Source organism: Eubalaena glacialis, chromosome 19, assembly GCF_028564815.1.
Source record: "Eubalaena glacialis isolate mEubGla1 chromosome 19, mEubGla1.1.hap2.+ XY, whole genome shotgun sequence".
In the NCBI taxonomy this organism is placed as follows: domain Eukaryota; kingdom Metazoa; phylum Chordata; class Mammalia; order Artiodactyla; family Balaenidae; genus Eubalaena; species Eubalaena glacialis.
Window position 1 is genome coordinate 15,267,245 of NC_083734.1, and position 20,145 is coordinate 15,287,389.

General features: G+C 57.7%; 1 protein-coding gene across 4 annotated transcripts in view; it reads right to left on the reverse strand.

Moving 5' to 3' along the window:
• Positions 1 to 20,145, reverse strand: part of ABR (ABR activator of RhoGEF and GTPase) — a 178,630-nt gene that overhangs the window by 2,817 nt on the left and 155,668 nt on the right. For 3 of the 4 annotated variants that reach the window (XM_061176121.1, XM_061176122.1, XM_061176123.1), the window contains 6 exons: positions 6,462 to 6,521; positions 6,094 to 6,203; positions 5,263 to 5,402; positions 4,030 to 4,164; positions 2,857 to 2,962; positions 516 to 663 (listed from right to left, as the gene is read on the reverse strand). In XM_061176121.1, the coding sequence (XP_061032104.1) occupies positions 516 to 663; positions 2,857 to 2,962; positions 4,030 to 4,164; positions 5,263 to 5,402; positions 6,094 to 6,203; positions 6,462 to 6,521 (699 nt within the window). Of the gene's footprint in view, positions 1 to 515; positions 664 to 2,856; positions 2,963 to 4,029; positions 4,165 to 5,262; positions 5,403 to 6,093; positions 6,204 to 6,461; positions 6,522 to 19,556; positions 20,066 to 20,145 lie in introns of those variants that run through there. The other variant, XM_061176124.1, reaches the window with a different exon arrangement.

Here is a 20,145-nt window from a genome sequence, read left to right on the forward strand (position 1 = left end):
CGGAAGCCCAGGTGTGGCTGCCCATTTGCAGCAGTAGAGGGCGCTGCAGGGCAGAGGGTGGGGAGCCTGGGGCCACTTACCCAACCTCAGTCATAAACTTCCAACCTGCTCCAGAGCTTGGCTTTGGCCTGGCAGCCCTGCTTCAGACCAGACCCTGCCCTGGGTCTTGTAGGGCTCCCAGGGAAGCTTCCTGACCCTGGAAGCGACGCTAGAGCTTCCATGCGTGGGGACAAGGCCCCAGATTTTTCTGATACCCCTAGGCTTGCTTTCTGAGGCCCAGGCACTCCCAGGATTGCAGCCAGCACTTGAGACAGACAACCTCTGGGCCCCTGGTCTAGGTTCCTACTTTTCAGCAGGACTGTCCAGAGCCGTGCCTCCCTGGTGACATCCTACAGACCATCATCCCCGCTGTCAGGAGGGGAGGGGGTTAGGAGTCCTAGCTGTTCTCTCTCCACCCCTCAGGGAGGCTTGTCTCTCCCCTCCAGCAGCCGCAGGCCTGGGCAGCGCGTAGGTACCTGTGCCATGACATCGTGGGACCAGATGTCGGCAGCCGACGTGAGGTGTGCTTTGCTCTCCACTTCTGAGGGTCTCAGTAACGTGGGGCCAAACACAGTAGCCAGGTTGTGAAGGGACATCTTGTTGACGGGCTCCTTCTCAGCAACCCTGGCGGGGAGGGGAGGGGAGGGGAGAAAAAAGTCATTTCTGGCAGCCGTGTGGGGCTCCAGACCCTTGGCTGTTACCACTCCTGGAAGGATTCCCACAGGTGGTCACTAGCCTCCCTCTCCTGAGGGTAGAGACCACTTGGTAGGGAGGGGACTCAGCCAAGGGACCAAGTTCAGAGCTATGTTCCAGTATGTTCCAATAACAGATTCCCAGCTCCTGGGCCACCCCTTGAACTGATGGTAAACTGTCAGAGCCAGAAGGACCCACTCCAACTCCCTTGCCTTAGAGATACTATCACTGGTTCAAGAACTTTCCCTATAATAATTCATGCTCATCACAAACCTTTGGGTAGGTAATATTATCATCTCCACTGTACAGATGAAGAAACCAGAGTACAGAGAGGTTAAGTGACTTGCCCGAGGTTACACCGCTAGCAAGTGGCAGAGCTGGGATCTGAACCCAGGCAGTTTGCCTCCAGAGCCCATGCTCTTCCCCACCCTGTGCGTTCCCCACAATCAGCCCAGCCGTGGAGTGGGGCCCTGAGGAAGAGTCCGAGCAGGCGGGGCTGGGCAGGGGGCAAAGGCCTGTGGCTCTGCCTGCTGCGCTGTGGCAGGAACCATCCTCATCCCAGAGGGAGCCCAGGGGCTGTTCTCCCAAGCTTTTCCAGAAGGGTCTGCCTCATGGGGCTCCAGAGCTGCCTCCCTTTGGATCTTCCTCTGCTTCTCTTGCATAATAAGCCAGATGCTCTGTAGATATTTCCCGAGTGACAGCAGGGGCTGCCATCTGTGGCTGGTGTCCAGCAGGTTCAGTACCACCCAACTCATCAGAGAGGCCCTGTGCCTCCCCCAGTCCCAAGCAATGTTTCTGGGACTGAGACCCAGCCACCCAGAACAGCGCCCCTCGCCCTACTCCCACTACACCGTCACTCCACCCTCCAGGCCGGAGCCATGGATGCGCCTGCTGACTGCTTTGGAAACAGGCAGAAAAACACTGCCATGCCAGGAGGCAGCTGTGCAGCTGGCCCAGCCCCTCACCACACACACACACACACGCCAGCCAGGGCCCAGATGTGGGAACAGAGTGTGCCCGGTTCCCAGGGTGGAAAACCTAATGAATTTTCCTTCCCATTCCTCCTCTGTGTATCCTCCCCGCAGTGCTCGCCAAACTATTTGGGAATTGGTTGGGACTTCGGTCCTGGCCAAACCAGAGGGAAAATGTCTCATAATGGGAAAAACAAGACAGCAGCCCAGGCGTTCCCAGGTCTCTGGCCCTCCAGAGCCTGGCCTGGCCTGGTGGCCGAGCCGCCACTGGGAGCCTGGGCCTGAGGGCTCACGGCCCCTCACCAGGGGCTCCCTGGTCCCGGGTGGCAAATGGACTTAAGGGATGCCTGGGGACTTTTCCTCCCCACTCACACCTGGGACCGGTTCTGGACTCAAAAGTGAGTGACAAAAAAAAAAAAAAAAAAAGTTAGTGACAAGGTCACCGTCAGGGCTAGCTTCCAGTATGAACTTTGCTGCAGGCGTTAACTTGAGCAGCTGTTGGTTTGACCTGACTGTGGAGGGGGCAGAGGAGAAGGTCGGAAGGGCTGTAGTTTAGGATCTGGGAGATGTGGCTTCTAAGGGCAGAGCTGCTGCTAACCCCAGGCAAGTCCCTGCTGGGCTAGGGACTCAGATTCCCTATCTGTTCGATGAGCTGTGGGTCAAGACCAGCGGGCTTCAGATTTTTTTGACTGTGACCCACAAACGCACACACACACACACACACACACACACGTTTGACCCGATCGTCCAGCACATGCAACGTGCGTAACTAAACAGAACAATAGGCGCACTTGTTGCTCCGCAGCGCACCCCGAGGCTGTCTCTCCTACTCCGTTTAAAAAATGCTAAGTGGACCGAATGACCTACTGACTGTAAAATCCACCTACAGTCCTTGGCTCTAGCCCTGCCTTTCTAAGCATTCTGTGGCCTGTATTTGAGGTTGCCATTAGGACCCAAGTATTTCTCAAAAGAGAAGAATGTGAACACAAGAATTTGAAGAGCAAACTCTCACCCTGCTATGGTGTCCCAGCAGACACCAGCACCCACCTGGAGGCACGGAGGATGTGAGTTCCCCAGCGGATGTGTCCTCCCCGCAGCTGAAGCCTGCCCTGGCTCCCTGCCCCCTCCCCTGGACTGGGCCCCTCCCCATTACCTTTTCAAGTGTTCCAGCAGGAAGAGGAAGGTGATGAGGTTGGGGTCTGGCAGGGAGCGGAGCAGGTGCATCATGCAGTTTTCCTTGGCAGCAGGGTCTGACAGGGCTGTGGGGAGAGAAGGCGCTGGGGCGGGGCTTGGCTCGGGGCGGGGAGGCCTTAGCCAGTGCCCTGTGGTCAGGAGGCTGCGGGACGCTGCGGGAAAGCCCAGGCTGCAGGGGGTCAGGGGAGCAGACCCTGCAGGGAAGGGCCTGGTATTTCCCCAATGGTGGGCTACTGGAGGTTCCTACAGGAGGCCCCACCACAACCTGTAACTCAGCCAGGAGGCAGGCTGGTGGGCAGCAGACACTGTTCTTCCCCTCCCTGCAGAGGCCTTTGGGGCTGGAGCCATTCCCCATACCTGGACTGTAAGGCTGAGTTTAAGACAGTGATGTCATGGCATGAATGTTCTCTCTCTCTTTTTTTGGCCGCACCACATGGCTTGTGGAATCTTAGTTCCCTGAGCAGGGATCGAAACCAGGCCCTCTGCAGTGAGAGCACAGAGTCCTAACCACTGGACCACCAGGGAATTCCCTGAATGTTCTTTTTCAAGCACATTGAAACCCAGCTCAAGCCCAGCAGTGAGCTGCCTTCCATGGGCTCCTCATTCCTGTGATCCAACCCAGGAGAAGACAAGGCAGGAGGGATGCGCCCAGGCCAGGATTTGGCCCAGGTGGGTAGAAGCCGGAGCCCTGCCAGCCAGGGCTCCCAGCTTCCTCCCCACCCTGGGCATAGGTCAGAGATGAGACAGTGCTCCTTTTGGAAGGCTCGGTACAGGCCATGTCAAGTGTACGCCAGCTCACTTCTTCTTGGCCCCAGAGCACCAGCCCCTGACCACCCACCTCAGGGCAGATTTCCCTGGATGCCTGGGTTTCTAGGCAAGGAGGTCAGTGTCCAAAGAGGAAGCACAGAGGGCAGCCCAGAGGGATGAGACGGGAAAGGGGCAGGGGAGAGAGGGTCCAGCCTCCAGATGAGGCCCCAGCAGGCCACACCTTGCCCTCCAGGCCACTCAGCCACATGGCCCCATGCACTGGGCAGATCAACAAGCAAGGGAAGCCACAGATCTCCTCTCTCACTCTTTCCTGGTCAGGGAGGCCTGGCTCAGCCCAGCCCTCAGGCCCCCACTGGAGGCTCACCGATGCCCTCCATGAAGGCTGGGTAAAGTCGGTCTGTGAGGAGGGGCTCGGGCAGCTCCCGGAAGTATAGCTTGAGGGTGCCAGCGATGGCGTTGATGTCCATGTCACTCAGCATCAGCAGGATGTCCTTGTTATCTGTAGGGGAGACGGGAGGTCAGGGGCTGTGCTGGCTGAGCCACCTCCGTCCCCCACGCAGCCCTCAGCTGGCAAGTAGCCCTGTTCCGTCCCTATATCCATCCTGAGACAGCTTGCCCGGGACACCCCCCCACTCTGTCTCCGGTCTGGTCTCCCCAGGAATGGCAGGATGTAGGTAGTGCCCACAGGTGGCCTGTGACTCAGCTCCGTGGGGGGAGGGGAGCATAGCTCATCATCCAGAGTCCTGGAGCCACACTCACACCACGTGTCACATGCCCTCCTTCCAACTGGAATCTCCCCACTGCTAAGCCCCTCTCTGGAAGGCGCTGCACATTTTTTATACCTAAAATCATGTTCCGACAAAGCCTCAGCTTCCAGGTGGCACAGAGGAGCCGTGTGCCAGCACGTCCCCAGCTCCCCACCCCAGGCTCCCCGAACACGTCTGCCGGGCAGCTGCCCACACCCACCGGGCCCCCTCTCAGCTCCCATGGAATCAGCACTGCCCGGCCAGTTCAGGTGTCCTGACTACTGGGTGTGCTGTTGCTGCAGCCTGAATGGCGAGATAGGGGAAAGAACCAGAAAGGTCAGGCGCCACCACCGAGGAGCCTACAGTCAAAGCGAGAGGCAGCAGTGCCCCTCCCAGAGGGCACTGGGGGCCCGGGAGAAGGCGAGGGTGCCCGTGCCAGCCAACCCAGGCTAAAAGCCCTTTAGTTTCCCTGCAGCCCACCGGGCACCAGGGAGCCAGCAAGAAAGCCAGGAACACAGACTCTGGAACCCGAAAGATCTGAGTTTAAATCAGGCTCAAAGCCTATATACTGAGTAATCCTGGGCAAGTGACTTGGCGTCTCTGAGGCTCAGTTTCCTAATCTGTAGCAATGGAGAAGAGATTGGAGGGCAGGGGATCACCCCATGCCATGCTGGGCTGTAGTTCACAGACCGAGGCTCCTCTGCCATTGGCTCGTCGAGGCCTCTCCATGGAGAAGCCTCCCGCTTCCGCTGCGCTCTCCTAGCCCCACGAGCCTGCCTCTCCTCCCAGCCCCACGAGCCTGCCGGAGCGCCCCCTCCCCGCTGCTGCCCAGCTGGGCCTCCCCGACTCACTGGCATCAAAGACGGCCTTCAGCGCCTGGATGTCTGTGGCCACCCCTGATATCCGGTAGATGCCAACCTCCTCGATGCCCCTCTTCTCCACCTCCTCCACACACTGCCGGACGATGTAGGGCACCTTGGAGCGCTCCCGCCTGGTGGGGAGGGGATGTGAGGGGAGGGAGGATGGAGGGAGGCCCCCCAGTGAGAGCTGTATGTACCCCTTCTCTTCAAACCTTGGCCTTGGAGAGCTCTGGCTTCTGGGATCAGGAGGTGGGGGGCAAGGAGAGGGCTGAGAAAGAGGCCACGCCACCCCACCCCAACAGCCTGCCTGCACGCTGAGGGACAGCAGGGAACAAAGGTGGGAGGGAGGAAGTTTTAGGAGATCAGCCCAAAGACTAAAGTAAGAGTGTTCCTCAAAACAGAGGGCTCACATTCAAATGCTGTGGGGGCACCCAGCAGGTCACCTGCAGAGGGGGGTGGGCCAGGTCCTGGAGACAAGGGGAGGGCGGGGGGCTGAAGGGTGCCCTCTCCCAAGGAGCAGCCACTCCTGGATTCCAGCCTGCCACCATCACACCAAGACTTGGGCCTACAGTTGTCACATCTTCCCACCTATTACAAGAAACTGACGATCTGGGATCTTCATGTGCAGTCTCCCAATGCTTAAGTGCTGGCTCATTTATTTCTAAAGCATCGTGTGAGGCAGAGAACACACCTCTGCAGGCCACTTTTGCCCTCCAAACTGGCCGTTGTGACTGTTGAGCTGGAAAGTGATTGTTGAGGGGCCAGACGAGGGCGGGGCGCCTGGAGGGCAGGGCTGGCAGGGACCCCGGGCCCAGCACCTACTTGGTCACCACGCTGATCTTCACACCGAAGACGCCGGTCTGCTTTTTGGACGGGGTCCTCTTCAGGCTCATGTCTCGGCTGGTGAATTTCATGGAGAATTCCACTTTGATCTGGTTGGGGGCAAGGCAGGCACAATCCCCCAGGGCGTGAGTGCCAGAGGAGTGCCCCCCAGGACTGCAAACAAGGGCTACCTCTCCCACCCAGGGCTCCCTGAAACACCTACAGGGTGGGAGCGGGAGGGGTGCAGGCAGAGGAGAGCGGGGAGGGGCTGGGCTAAGGAGGCAGGGGTCCAACAGCCCCCCCAGGGCACCAGCAGAGGCCAGGCTGCCCACCCACTGTGCAGACACTTCCTATCTCTCTGGGCTCACCCCATTCATCTCAATCACATCTGTGTGCCAGTTCTTCGTTTCTACAGTTTGTGGATCCAACTGCAGAGAAAGAAAGAAAGAGAACGTGAGAGAGAGAGAGAGAGAGATGACAGCTGAGACCAAGCCAGAGCTCTCCCTGCTGCTCAGCCACAGCCAGAAGTTGGCTAAAAGGTCAGGAAGATGGAACTGGGGGCTGATGCTTATCTTGACATCAGTCCTTCAGGGGGCTCCAGCCCCCAGGCCCCTCCTGCCCTGGCTAGTGCAGGACTGCCCCCACTCTGGGAAGGAGGTGGGGTGCGCTCTTAGGCACATTCACCCATCACCTCTCATTCACTCCTTACCCCACCCTGTGAGATGGGTATTATCACCCCATTTCACAGATGCAGAAACCGAGGCTCACAAACCGTCAGCAACTTGCTCAACTTCCTGAACTGGAGTTGACAGCAGGGGATGTAGCCCGTGTGCCTGGAGATGGTGAACGGGAGGCGGTGCCACATAGAGGTGAAGAGCCCTGGGTCTGAATCACAGCTCTGCCACTGCCGACTGTGTGACCTTGGAAAGTTTTCACCTTGCTAAACCTCATTTGTTTCATCTGTTCACTGCAGCCAGTAAAGAACCTGCCTTGCTGAACTGTCGTGAAGACTCAGTAAGATAACGGGTAAATGGCTGGTCTCCCAGAAAGCAAACACTCTGTAGAGGAGGCCCCCAAACTGGGCAGGAGCCCCAGGGAGGTGGAGGTGGCAGGGGAAGCGCAGAGACATCCCTCACAGGTGACCAAACGGGACTCCGTTTCTCTGGCTCAGTGGCCTTCAAACTGTTTTTCCTTGTGCATCCATAAAGTAATTTGGAAAAACAATGCACACCCTGGCACATTTTTAAGTCAACATCTGAATATTTCCAGAGCAAGTTTAAATAGCTGCAAAGAATATAATTTCCAGAATAATGTAAATATTTACATCTTAAAATAAAACTGTTACATCATTCTTTTAAATGTATTCAGTGGAATCCAAATTCCATAGTGATTTGATATCCACCATCATCCATTTAAAAAACACATAAACAAGTTCTTCTTTCCCTTGTAGAAAACCTGCAACGTTCCTTTTTCTCCTTGATTTTGTGTTTCTAGTCTATTTCTCCCAAAGAAATATGCCCTAGTTTGCATTTTTCTTTTTTAAAGTCTTTTATTCCTCACCCTATATTTTGCTTCAACAAAAATATCTGTATAAATGGAAATGAAAGATTTCCTGAGACCACTAGGCTCCAAATGTTCGAAACATATTCTGGATTGGTTATTACAATGATTAGCAATACATAATTAAAAATTTAACCAACACATTACAAATTTTAATAAATATTCAGCAGCAAAGTACCATTTTGGTGGAATTACATCGCTTAATGAGATGGGTAGAGCATTTTTTCTGTTTTAGTTCATGTATGTACACAAATATTTGCTAGGGTGAAATGGGGTTTTAGCATCAATACTGTTTTTTTAATTTTTATTTTATTTTTTTAATTAAGGTTTTATTCTAATGAGAGTCCACCGAGATTTTTACCCAGGGAGTGACATGATTTAATTAGCATTTAGCATTGCTTAAAGGGCTTGGTTTTTTTTTTTTTTCTTTTTCCCTGGCTGCACAGTGCGGCTTATGGGATTTTATTTCCCCAACCAGGGATAGAACCCATGCCCCCTGCAGAGGAAGTGTGGAGTCTTAACCATTGGACCGCCAGGGAAGTCCCTTGGTTTGGTCTTTAAAGATGTAAAGGATGAAACATCTTGTTCACATAAAGTAGATGGGGCTGAAAATAGTTTTATTATTGCAATGTTTGCAATTCTTTAACCTCTTTCCTCGGTATTTGCCTTAAATTGCATAGATACCTATTATCAATATTTATTTTAAATGATCTCAGCTGACCATTTCCATCACTTTCGTGGAAAGAACTGGGAACCACGTGACTTGTGAAAGGGTTGGAAACCCAGCTTTCAGAGTCTTTTACTTTCTCAACTCCTACATCAGCACCTCAAGTGGCCCCTCTGTTGCCACTCAGGAGGCCTGGGAGCCCTGAGCCGAGTCCCCAGGAAGCCTCGGGCTCCGCTGCACAGCGAGGTGGTGGTGCAAGGCCCTTCTCTGGCGGGTCGCTGTTTGGCAATAGCACTGTTGGGAACTGAGGACCTGCAAGCTGACTACTTTCAAACTCTCCTGCCCTCGTACCCCTGGACCGTCTCTGCACCCCCAGGGCATGTGCACCATGGTCTGAACACTGCTGCTCTAACAGGCCCCTCGCCACAAAGGAAAGCTGGACCCGAGTCAGTCCAGGGTGGCTGGGCCCCGGGGCTTCTTACAGCTCGAGGTAGGACCCCCGCACCTTCTATCACCCACACACCCGCCGGGGACAGGGGGCACCCAAGCCTCCAACAGGGTCTGGGCCCTGCATCTGGGCCCAGGCCCAGCCTGGAGAACAGGACAGAGGGAGAGTGGTGTGGAGAGGACTGAACACCATCTCAGACATGCTAGGGAAGCGTGTGGGACTCACAGCCTGGCTGCTGCCCCGGCTCTCTATTCTACAAGGCTCGGGGCCAAGTCCTACTGGGCCCCTGACACCTTCCTCCCCTAAACTTTTTGTCCCAACCCTCACCGGGCCTGTGGCACATCCCCTCCTGAATCCTGGGTCTTGGACACAGGGCCTTGGTCTGTCCCCAGCCCTGACCTCAAGCAGTGGCCACCTGGCGTAGAGACATCTCCACTGCTCTTCGTCCCCTGGGGCAGATACTACCCTTGGGACACACATTCTGGAATGACTACCTGCTTCTAATGCAGGTCTCTCCAGGCATCAGCATAAGCCTCAGGCCAATTCTGTGTTCCTGGACCCTAGTGCCCCTCCCCTGGCCTAGCCTCCCATGACCTGGCACCTCCTGGCAGCTGCTGTGGACTGAGCCAGTGGTCCCTCCCTGGGTCCTTGAGTGCTATGTGGACATAGCCCAAGTGGGGAAAGTGCAGGGAATGAGAGTCAGACTGACCTGGGTCCAAATGTTCACTCTTCCACTCAACTGTGTGAATGTGGGTAAGTCACTTAACCTCCTGGAACCTCAATTTCCCTACAGGGGTGTCCATACCTGCCTCAGAGCGTTGCCATGGAAAATAGTAACAGCGACTGACGTGTTGTGGGCATTTCCTATAAGTCTGGCTCTATGACAAACCCCTTACGTACAGCATCTCAATCAATCATCATAACAAGCCCATGAGGTTTAAGCCTTTCTAGCTGCTCCCCTTCTACAGATGAGACCCCAAGGCTTAAAGAGAACGAGGAGTTTGCCCAGTGCTACACACCTAGGAAGTGAGAGCTGGGGTACAAAATCAAGTATCCCTGACTCGCCTCAGCTAAACCTGCAAGATCCTGCCCAGCCCAGCTAGGTGTACAGCACCTAGCCTGGCATCCTTGCCTCTTGGCAAGGCAGCTGCTGTGATGATTATTTATCATAATAAAGGAGACATTGGCCCTCCACGGTCTGGCGCCACAGGCTGACCTGGGTGCTGGCAGGCCGACTCCAGTACAATTCTTTCATTCCTTCCCTCCCCATCACTTCTATTCCAGCTGCCAAGTAGCAACCCTACGTTTTCCTGGGAGCATCTGAGACAGGGCCTTAGCAAACCCTGATGCTAAGGCCTAATCCCAGCCCTGCTTCTTCCAGAAAGCCTTCCCAGATAACTCCAGGCCTCAGGAACCTTCAGTTCCCCTCTGCCTCCCTGCCACACTAGGACCCCATCCCCTGCACAGTTTGCTGTTGTTTCAGCCTGTCTGAGGCCAGGTCTGGGTAAGGTGGCACTGTTGTGTTTTACTGTGAGTCCCGCCACCGCCCTATTCCAAACCCCCTCTGCAGGTGCAGCCCTGCTACCCGCGTGGGGAGGCCTGCCCAGCCCCTCAGTGCCCCGACAATGAAGCCCTGTCTCCCAGGAGGCCAGCAGCCTCCAGAAACCAAGTCTATTTCAGGATGTCATTTAAATACAGAGAAGGGAGGGTGCAGAGTAGAGAGGGACATGGCACATTTTCCAGAGAAATAATGCTGTCTGAATTGCTGTGGTTATTTATAACCCCTGGGAAATGTGGACTTTGCTATTTCCTGATTAGATTAGCGCTGGGGGTGGAGGAACCAGCTCCCTGGATGTCAGTGGACAGGAACACCTGACCTCTCACCCTCCAGTCCCAGCCGATAGGTGCTGTGCCCCCCCGCCTGGGGACCAGGTACCCGGGGGACACCAGATCACCTGAGGTAGTGACACAGATGGGGCTGCGAAGGGCCAGGCTGGGGAAACCCCCCAAGAGGGGCCCCTCCTTCACCACACAGGTAACAAAAACGCAGTGGGGCTCGCCCCAAGGAGCACAGGCAGGAGACAGAAGCAGGCCATAGAACACCCTGGAGAAAGTTATAAACGAGTGGCTGAGCACAGCCTCTGGGAGCAGCTCGATTATGTCCTTTTTGCCTTTGCATTTAGACCTGGTCAGGTCATGGCTGCACATTCAGACCTCTCCTGTGGAGGAGCCGCTGCCCTCCGGGACTGACGTCCCCGAGAGAACCCCCCAGGTCCCCTGCAACAACACCCTGGGCCCCTGCTGGGAATCCTGCATCCCAGGCAAGGAGTCCACAGAGTCTGAGAGAGAATCTGGCAGGTGGCTGGGAGGCTGCTTCACCTTCCTGGGCCTCAGCAGCCTCACATTTAGGACAGGAAATGGGCTCCCCAGCCATGCAGGGGGCTGAGAGGATTTGAGGCCCTGAGCCCAGGGGAGGATGCTCTATGTGCACCCAAACACCCCCCAGGTGGTGGGTGCGGCCTTCGTTTCAGGAATGTCCTCAGGGGTCCCCTCTGAGGGGTCTAAGCCCTTCCTCCCACCCGTTTCTCCCCAGCCTGGGGCAGGAGACCCTAATGTTCTCCTTCTCTCCGGCTCCAAAGCTGTTCGCGGCCACTTCCTAGTGCTTGGGATTTCGGAGGCACCGGTGAGTTTGGGGGCCCCCTTCCTGCTCCCCCTAGTAGGTGACAGAGTCCTTCGGACGGTGGGCACGGTCCTCCCACCATCCCACACTCCCTCCATCACGCAGCTCGCCCGACGGTCTCCTCATGGTTTCTGCTGCTGCGCCTTCCTGCGGGCCCTCACGTGGGCTCCCCGATCCACAAGGAGGGGTCAGTGCGGGATAACCTGTCACAACTGGCAGCTACGGTCCCAGCACAGAACACAGAGCAGCGGCAGAGTTACTTTGGGAGGTAACACGGGGCTTGCGGGTGACAGGGACCCGTGAAAACAGTATTCACCTGGGCTCCCAAGGGCTCCTAAGACCCCACTTTCCCACCCTGTGGCCCCTTGGCGCTGAGCCTCTTCCCTCAAAACCTCACACTGTCATTTCCACAGCACAGGCCCTGAGGAAGCCCACCTCCTTGTGCATGACCCCTGATCTCCTGTCCCTCTTGGGCTCGGCCCCACTCTTTCTTTTGTTGAGCACTGCTCTACCCTCTGCCCTCTGGGCCTGGGGCCTGGCATCCTGGGCCCGTCCTGGGTCGGTGGCATGGACTTCACTTGAAGCCCAGAGTTGTTTTGGGGGCTGATAAAAACTAAGTGCAGTGAACCACAGTATAGCTGAAGTTGTCACCCTCACAGGCGAACAGGACACCGAATAGAAGGCAGAGGTGTGGCTGTGTGTTGGGGACCCAGCCGGAGGCTGAGCGCTGGGCCGTGGAGACCAGGCCCTGAGCCGGGTGTTTTGTCTGACGGGGGTACGTTTCCTGGGGCTCCCAGGTCAGTGGCCACGGTGGCGGCCCCGGCTGGCCTTCTCCTGCCCTCCCCCAAGTGCATGCACATGCTCTGGGCTGGTCCCCTTGGGACACCAAAGCCAGCCTGTCATTGGGGCAGACCACAGGCGTGAGAGGCATGGTAGGGCTGGCAACAGGGGGAACAAACAGGGCACTGCCAAGAGCCTGCCTCCCCACCCCCCCGGGAAGGGTACTGGAGGGTTCCGTCAACGTGGCCGCTTGAGAGAAACTCAAGAGAGGCAGGGCGGAGTGGGAGGGGGTGCTGGGGCCTGTATGCTGGCTTCTAGCTCAGCAGCTGGTTTAGGGGAGACCAAGGTCAGCCTCAGTAAACTGACCCCATTTTCCCAGAGGCCGGGCCCCCCCACCATAAGGCCAAGCAAGCTCTGTCCCTCCAGCCCTGGCCCTGCAGGGTCAGGCACCCTCTCCAGGACAGCCACACGAAAGGCCTGTGCAGGCTGTCCTGCCAGGCACCGGGATGAGGCCACTTCGCCTCAGCTTGCCTCCCCTGCCCCCCAGAACTGTGAAGTTCCCTGAGGCCCACATATGGGAAGGGTTTAGCAGCTCTGAATGAGGCGTTTATTGAAGCCAGGTTAGCCCTGTGGAACCCACTGTGACCTGCCCCCCCAGCGCCCTGCATTCCAGGGCTCAGCCTGCTCTGTGCCGCCACGCTTTTAGCCCTCAGGCCGGCACAGCTGCAGACAGAACTCAGAGAGGGCCCGTCTTGCCCCGAGCCCCGGGGCCCCATCTTCCTCAGAGCTGGCCTGCCCTCCACGGCCTGCCCTGCCTGGAGACTTCACCCCAGAACCAGGCCTCAAACCAACAGCCAGGAAGCTGTCCCGCCCAGCTCAGGGCCACCAGCTGACAAGCACAGGGTCACTCTTGGGAAAGGAACTGGTCAGCGCTAAAGCAACACAGGGGCAGCCCCCAGCAGCCCTGTCCCCAAAGGGAAGGGGCCACCTTAGAGGTCAAAGTCCCAAGCGAGAGGCTCCCCGAGGTATGACCGGGAAGTCTCATGCTGCGGCCACGGAAAGAAAGGCCAAGGGCCTTTAGGACTGCCATGGGCTCAGCGGCCTCCCTCCAGACTTAGAGTGGTTTGGTAAGAATTATGAAAGTCCTTCTCTGAAGCTGACTTCATCCTCCCTGCCCAGGCCAGGAACGTTGTCTGGGCACAGAGCCTGCTGGTGAGAATGAGGCTCGGCAAGCCCACTGCCTGTACCCGCTCTGAGGGGCCTCTTGGTGGACTCTTCCCAGGCCCCACGTGCAGGCCCATTTCTGTGCACAGCTTGCTAGGCGGGGTTCTACACCCCCGGAAGCTCCCCATCCAGGGCATGCAGCCTTGACCCCAGTGGGGCCCCATGACCACCCAGACAACCAAGAAACAGCCGCAAACCCGAGTGGGCCCTGGGCCTCCTCCTTGGCAGGGGGGCATGATGGCTAAAAGCACTTTCTGCACTAAGCCACTGGGTGGGACCTCATCGTGTCACTCTCTGAGCCTAACAGCACCTCGTGGGTTATCACCTAACACATCATGAGCTAAGAATGATGCCTGGTACTCAGCACCCGATCAAAACATGTCAGCATCACTAAAACTGGGCTTAAACTCCCCAGTGGCTTCCCGCTGCACTCAGATTAGAAGCCCACCTCCTTGTCAAGGCCTGCAAGGCTGCTGCCCCCTCTGTCCAAGGTCACTTCCTATGCTCCACACAGCCTCTGTCTGCCTCTGAACACACCATGGTCCCCCCAGGCTGCAGGGTTTTCACCTCTGCCTGGAAGGCATTGTCCCTGAATCTTTCAAGAACCCTTTCTGTCATTTAAATCTTAGTTCAAAATTATCTCTTCAAGCAAGGCCTCTCCCCTCTGCTTTATTATCTAATCTGCTACCCAGTTTTATCTTCCTCGAAGTACTTGTGCAGCATAAAATGATCTCATTTATTGCCTGACTCGCCTATGGACAGCAAGTTCCCTGAGAGCAAGGCCTCTGCCTGGGCTGCCTCTGGCGTGCTCAGCACATGAAGATGCCCCATCAATATTCAGAGACCAAATGAACAAAGTGGGCTATGCAGGCTGGAGAAAGCAATGCCCTTTGCTCGGGACAGGGGTCGAGAAGCCCCACATTCCTGCTCGCCTCTCTCCTCCCGTGCTCAGTGAATGGCTGGCCGTGGCCCAGGGGCAGCACTGTGACCTCTTCCACCCAGACTTTCCCAGCATGTTGAGAGTTTAAGGCTTAGGCGTAGGAATCTTGAGACGTGGCCAAAATCACCATATGAACTGGATCTAGGAGATCATCCTGTTCAGCTCCTTCATTATACTGATGCCAGAGAACCAGAGAGGTGAAGCGATCTGCCCAAGGTCACACAGCAAGTTAAGACCGTAGACTCAGGATTAGAAAAACGAGGCCTCTTGACTCCTACCAGCCCGGTGCTCTTCCTTCTCTGGCCTCCTAGGCTACACCAGCCTGAGAGGAGGGGGGCGCTCCAAGGAGGAGGGCAGAGCACAGAGGGGGCATTCAGGTGTCTGATGGGAAGGGGATTCGTGGCTGTCGCTGCTCTGGCTGTGCCCATCTGAGGCACCCACCCTGGCTGGGGTCACTGTCCAGGAGAGAGACGGTTCCAGCTTCTGGCTCAGGCATGAGTTCCACTCTCTCTCAACCAAAGCAGAATTGGTGAAATCACCGTGGGGCTACAGGGCCCTCCCAGCCTCTCTGCAGCAGACTCCCACCGGCAGCTCCCACGGTCACTTCCCACCTCTCTAGGCCCACCTGGGGGGACCAAGGACAATGGGGCCTTAGTCTAAGCCTCACTGGGATCCAGGACTGACTCTGGCTTTCTCCCGGGGATTGGGCAGGCAAGTTCCAGGCACGGGGACGTGTGTTCCTTTGGGTGCAAGGGAGCTGTCAGAACACGAACACCCTTCCAACTCCCAGCACGATTTGATGGGGAAAAGGAAGCCAAAATAGCACCTGCGGACCAGCTCCTGACAATCTGGGCATCCAGCAAGGCCACTCAGCAGAGGGCTGGGCCTTTCCAGACTTGGGTGCTCTGACCAGTGCCTGGTAACTCCCCCACACCGGCACCTGCAGAAGTTTCTGGGCTCTTTCCAAAACGTCTGCCCTCCTGGGCCTTCACGGCCTCTGGACAGTCCTGCGCCACTGGGCTTGGGCAGCACTGGCAGGCCCAGCTCTCCCCGGTCCAAGGCCATCCAAAAGCTGGGCCACCAAGCCCAGCATGGCTGCCTGGCCAAGCCACCTGTGGACCACAGAGATGCTGGTGAGGGCCGGTGCCCCTTCTAACCTCCCCCGGCGCCAAGAAACAGCAGCTTGCCCAGTGCGCTCAGAGCACGGGTTCCTACCTGGGGATCCGTGACCCTCTCTGAAACAGCATACAGTTTGTGCATGTGCGTGGCTCTGGGTCTGGGTGGAGCTCCATAACTGTCATCAGGTTCTCAGAGTTGAGGACTCCTGCTCTGTGGAATCAAACAGGCCTCTTGGGAGCCAGCTCAGTGGAGAAGTGGGAGCAGGGGGGGTCAGGAGGCCACCCGTGTGGCTCCAGGAGTAAGATCCTCTCCCTCTAGGGAGTATGTATGCTGGCTGCAGGGATGCAGGGAGGTCTCACTGCTCCCCCTTCCAAGCCCCCAGCCAGCCAGCCTGGTCACAGCCCTGGCCCACACAGAGGCCAGGGAGGAAATGGGCTGGCCGCAGGGGTCTCCAGCCCCGCGGAGAGGCACTACTGTCCGCTTCCGACAGCTGAGGGATCGCTATAGGGGTGTGAATGGGCATGTGAATGGTGAAGACAGGATGCAGGTCCCTTCCCTCCGGCAAATAAGGTGGAGGGGGGAAGGGTGGGAGAAAGGGGGTAGGGCAGAGAGGGGGGCAGCCGGGGCAGGAGAGGTGTCTATTGGTGTCTAGTAAGGTTTCAAGATCTTTCTTGATGCCCACAGCCAGATGATGAAGTAAAAGTAAATGAGCCCAAGACATCTCTCTATACCCCAGCACCCTTCTACCCTCAATGCCTGGAACAGCCAGTGAATGGCTGACTGAGCCCTGGGGACATGCACATGGTTTGCATACCTGATGGTACCTGTTAGGAAACTGTCAGGTTATATTACAGACTCTGGGAGGGGTCTGGAGCTGTCCTGCAGTTGCAATCAAGATGACAAAGAAAGGGACCCTCCTGAACCCTAGGTTCCCCAGACTAGTGGCCCAAAGAGGGCTCCCCATCCTGTCTTTCTTCGGGTTGCACCTCTGACCTTCCCTAGACGTAGAGGGGAGCAAACCCCATCTCAGAGCAGGTGGGCTCGTCCTGGAGCTCAGCAGGAAACACCTCAATCCACCTTGCTGGCCTCTGGCTTCCTGACAGAAGCTCTTTGGTGGTGGGGAATTCCCAGACCCATGTGGCAACCCCTTGAAGCAGCGGCAAGGTCATCAGGAACCATCCTCAACTCTCCCCCACTCTCCTGGACTCTGCCAGTTCAGCCTGAGTCCCCACCTCCAGCCAGTATCTGGCCTGGTCTGGGTCTGGACGTCTTCACCTTGGCTGCAGGGCAACAGTAGGGGCATGGATTCCTGCCCCTCCCCACCCCTGCTGCCAGAGACAAAAACTTCTGGCCTGGCCGCTGCTCCCCTGGGGCACTCCTAGCCTCTCTGGCTCCCACAAGTGACCCAATTAAAACCTTTGGACACTTTGTGGGGTATGGATGGGATTCCTCGTTCAGTCCTTCTCCCTCCCAAGTGCAACCTAAGGCTCTAGAAACAGGCAGAATGGGAGGAAGACCAGGCACTGAGCCTGGTCTCCTTGAGGGTGATTTAAAGCCAAAAAAAAAAAAAAAAAAAAAGGAAAAGGAAAGTAGAAATGTGAAGTTAAACGCTGAGAGCACTGGCAGAACCCACAAACTCCAATGCCACGTGTCTCCTCTGCTCAATGCTTGCACAACAAGCCAACTGCCAAGTCAGAGTCTGGAGTGAGGCTTCAGCCGCAGGACTCTCCTCGGGGACAAGCACAACGGCAAACAGAGCCCCACACTGAGGACCCAGAGGAGAGTCTGCGAGTGGTCCCTACCGCCCCTCTTCCAGCCAGCGCAGACTCCTGGGGCCAGAGGCTCCACAGGCTAACACTGGGCTTTCTCCATTCAAACAGATTCTTCAGCCCCAGCACGGGGTCCCCAGATGACTCACATACACCCCCCTCCAGGCTTCATGAATCTTTAGTTAAGTGGCAGCAGGAGGGCCACAGGTGTCTCAGGCATCCACAGCATCACATCTTTGTGGCAAAGTTAAATGAGGAGTTAATGAGGTGACCCCTCCTGTCGGGCTGGGCAGTACCTGGCACCCTTCCCCCACCCACCTAAGCTGCTGCCCGATCCCAGCCCCCTCGTCTGGCAGTGAGCCTGCTGTACTGAAAAAAAATAGGTTAATGCAGCTGGGAAGAGAAGGGAGGTGGGCAGCGGGTCTGGCTCCACAAGCCTGCCTGCTCACCCACCAACCCCGGGCACAGCAAGGCAGGCACAGCAGGGTGAATGAATGTCCCTCTGTCACCCACGGTACAGACCCTTGTGTCTGCGACACCAACATACTTTGTCACACAGCAGGAGCTAGGGGACTAAATCACCCGCCGCACAGAGCATCCCAGCGCCAGAGCCACCCTGCAGTTGCATTGATGCCAATCAGCTCAGCAGCCCAGAGCCTGGCTGGGCTGCCACCCTTGCCCAGAGGGCACCATCAGACACAGAACTGTCAGATACCACCAGAGGTGAAGCTGGCTAAAGGATTCCTGAAGCGGCTTCTTGGTTTTGCTAGTCACTAATGCCCAGGGAAAGAACTGAAAGTCTGGAGTTTCAAGGTTTAAAAACTGCCCCCTACCTGCCACCCCCCAACCCCGGCAAAGGGGCAGGTAAACCGGAAGGACTCTGTTTGGCTGGGACTGGGCCAGGAACCTGCTGGATCACTTTCTTACCAGCCTCTAGGTCTGGAAATGGACAATGAGCTTTGGGTTGGTGTCTGCTGGCCTCAGCAGGGGCTGGGAAGGGGGTACAGGCAGGGGACGGCTCCGGGCTGCCGGGCACAGACAGCTGCCTCAGCACAGAGGGGCTCTGGTAGCAGCTGAGGCCAGCAGGGCTCTGCTAGCCTCGTCCCTAGAGAGGCTGAAGGTGACACAGGGGCCAATGCAGGACAGCTCAAGTTGCTGCCCTGCCCAGCACTTTCCAGGACTGATGTTCCCTCTGGGAGGTCACGTATGCCCCGTTGGAAGAGGATGAAAGTAGATAAGGAGCCAACGGGCCCAAGATCACATCCTCTTGCAGGTGCCAGGAGCCTCTATGCTGGCTGGCAGTGAGAATCTGCACAGAGGGACCCCCCTCGGACCCCCACAGGAGGGCTTGTAAATCCCCACCAGCAACACAGACTAGCCAAGCCTCTGTTATCACTACCTGGAAGGACAGGCACAGCCCTGGCCAGCCGGGACAGGCACCCTGCGACATTTGCTTAGGTGGTTAATTTGGTCTACAGTTATCAAGCGCTTACTGTGTGCTAGGCGATGGTCTGGCTCTTCCTCAGACGCCCAATGCCAGGGCCCAAAGCCAGCCCTGCGGCAGCCTGCCCAGCTGCAGGACAGTCAGCTTCTATCTCAGATTTTCATCCCCGCCCAGGTCTGGGGCGGCAGGCAGGATGGGCAGTCTGCCCTGGCTCAGCTTGGTCTGAGCTGCCTGCTGGGTCAGGAAACCCCTGGCACACTGACTGAGTTGCCTGGTGCCTGACTCGCACTGGGCCAGCAGGCCTCTGGGTGGTCCCTGAAGAGGCAGCCTATAGCCCCCAGACTCGGCAGCACCGCCAGCTCCCCACAACCCCAAAGAAACCTCACACGGCGGTGGTACTGAGGTGCTTCCGCCGGTGCCCCTCAGCAGAAGAGGCGGCCACTGGACGCAGGGTGGCGGGTCTGGGCTGGGCGCTGTAGGGGAAACTGAGACCCAGGAGCCCCTCGCCCCATCTGTTCATATTTCCACCCGCAGAGGTGCAGAAAGGAGCCAGGCAGTCCTCTCGCACAGGAGACAGCCCCCCTCTTCGTGAGACAGGGACAGAGGCAGAGAGAGCAGGGCTCGGAAGCTGGGGTAGCAACAGCGTTAATCATCACGTTAAGGTCACTTACAGCCAACCCACAGCTTACCCCAGCCTCCGTCCCAGGGTCCCTCCGTCAGGTAGGAGGCGCAGTGAGCTCCAAAAAGGGGCTGCCCAGAGCCCCAGCAGGCCCCCCGCCCACCTCAGTCCCTGTCGTCCACCCCGGCCGACCCGCTCGAGCCCCTCGGGCACCTTTTGGCGGAGGAGCTTGCTGCGCACGCGGCCCCAGAGCCGCGCGCCGGTGTTGGGGGGCCGCTTGCTCCCCGGCTCCTCCAGCGGGTCCAGGCAGCAGCGCTCCAGGGGCTCGCACACCGCCTTCAAGCTGCAGTCGGGCTGAGGCAAGACGTCGGTCATGCCGGCGGCAGCGGCAAAGCCCGGCCCGACGGCGAGCCTGCCTGCGGGGCCAGCTCAGCTCCGGGGACGGGGAGGCGGCGAGGCGCGGGCCGCCGGGGCTCCGGAGCCGCTGGAGGGAGGGTGGGAGCGGGCGCAGCCTCAGCCGAGCCGCCGGGACTGTTACTTGAGCCGGGCAGGGAAGCGCACAGTGCGGGGCTCCGCTTTCTCCTCCCTCTGCGTCCTCCCTCCCCGGAGACACCGCTGGAGCAGCACCGGCTCGCTGGTCCCGGCCAGGCTAGCGGGAGGCCAGCCCAGAGCGCGCGGCGCAGCGCCCGAAGCTGCCGGGGAGCCCCCGCCCCCAGCCCCCCCCAGCGGAGGAAGTGACTCAAAAGAGGCGCGGGAGGCTGCCCCCTCCAAAACACCCAACCTCCCGGTTTTAACTCTTGGC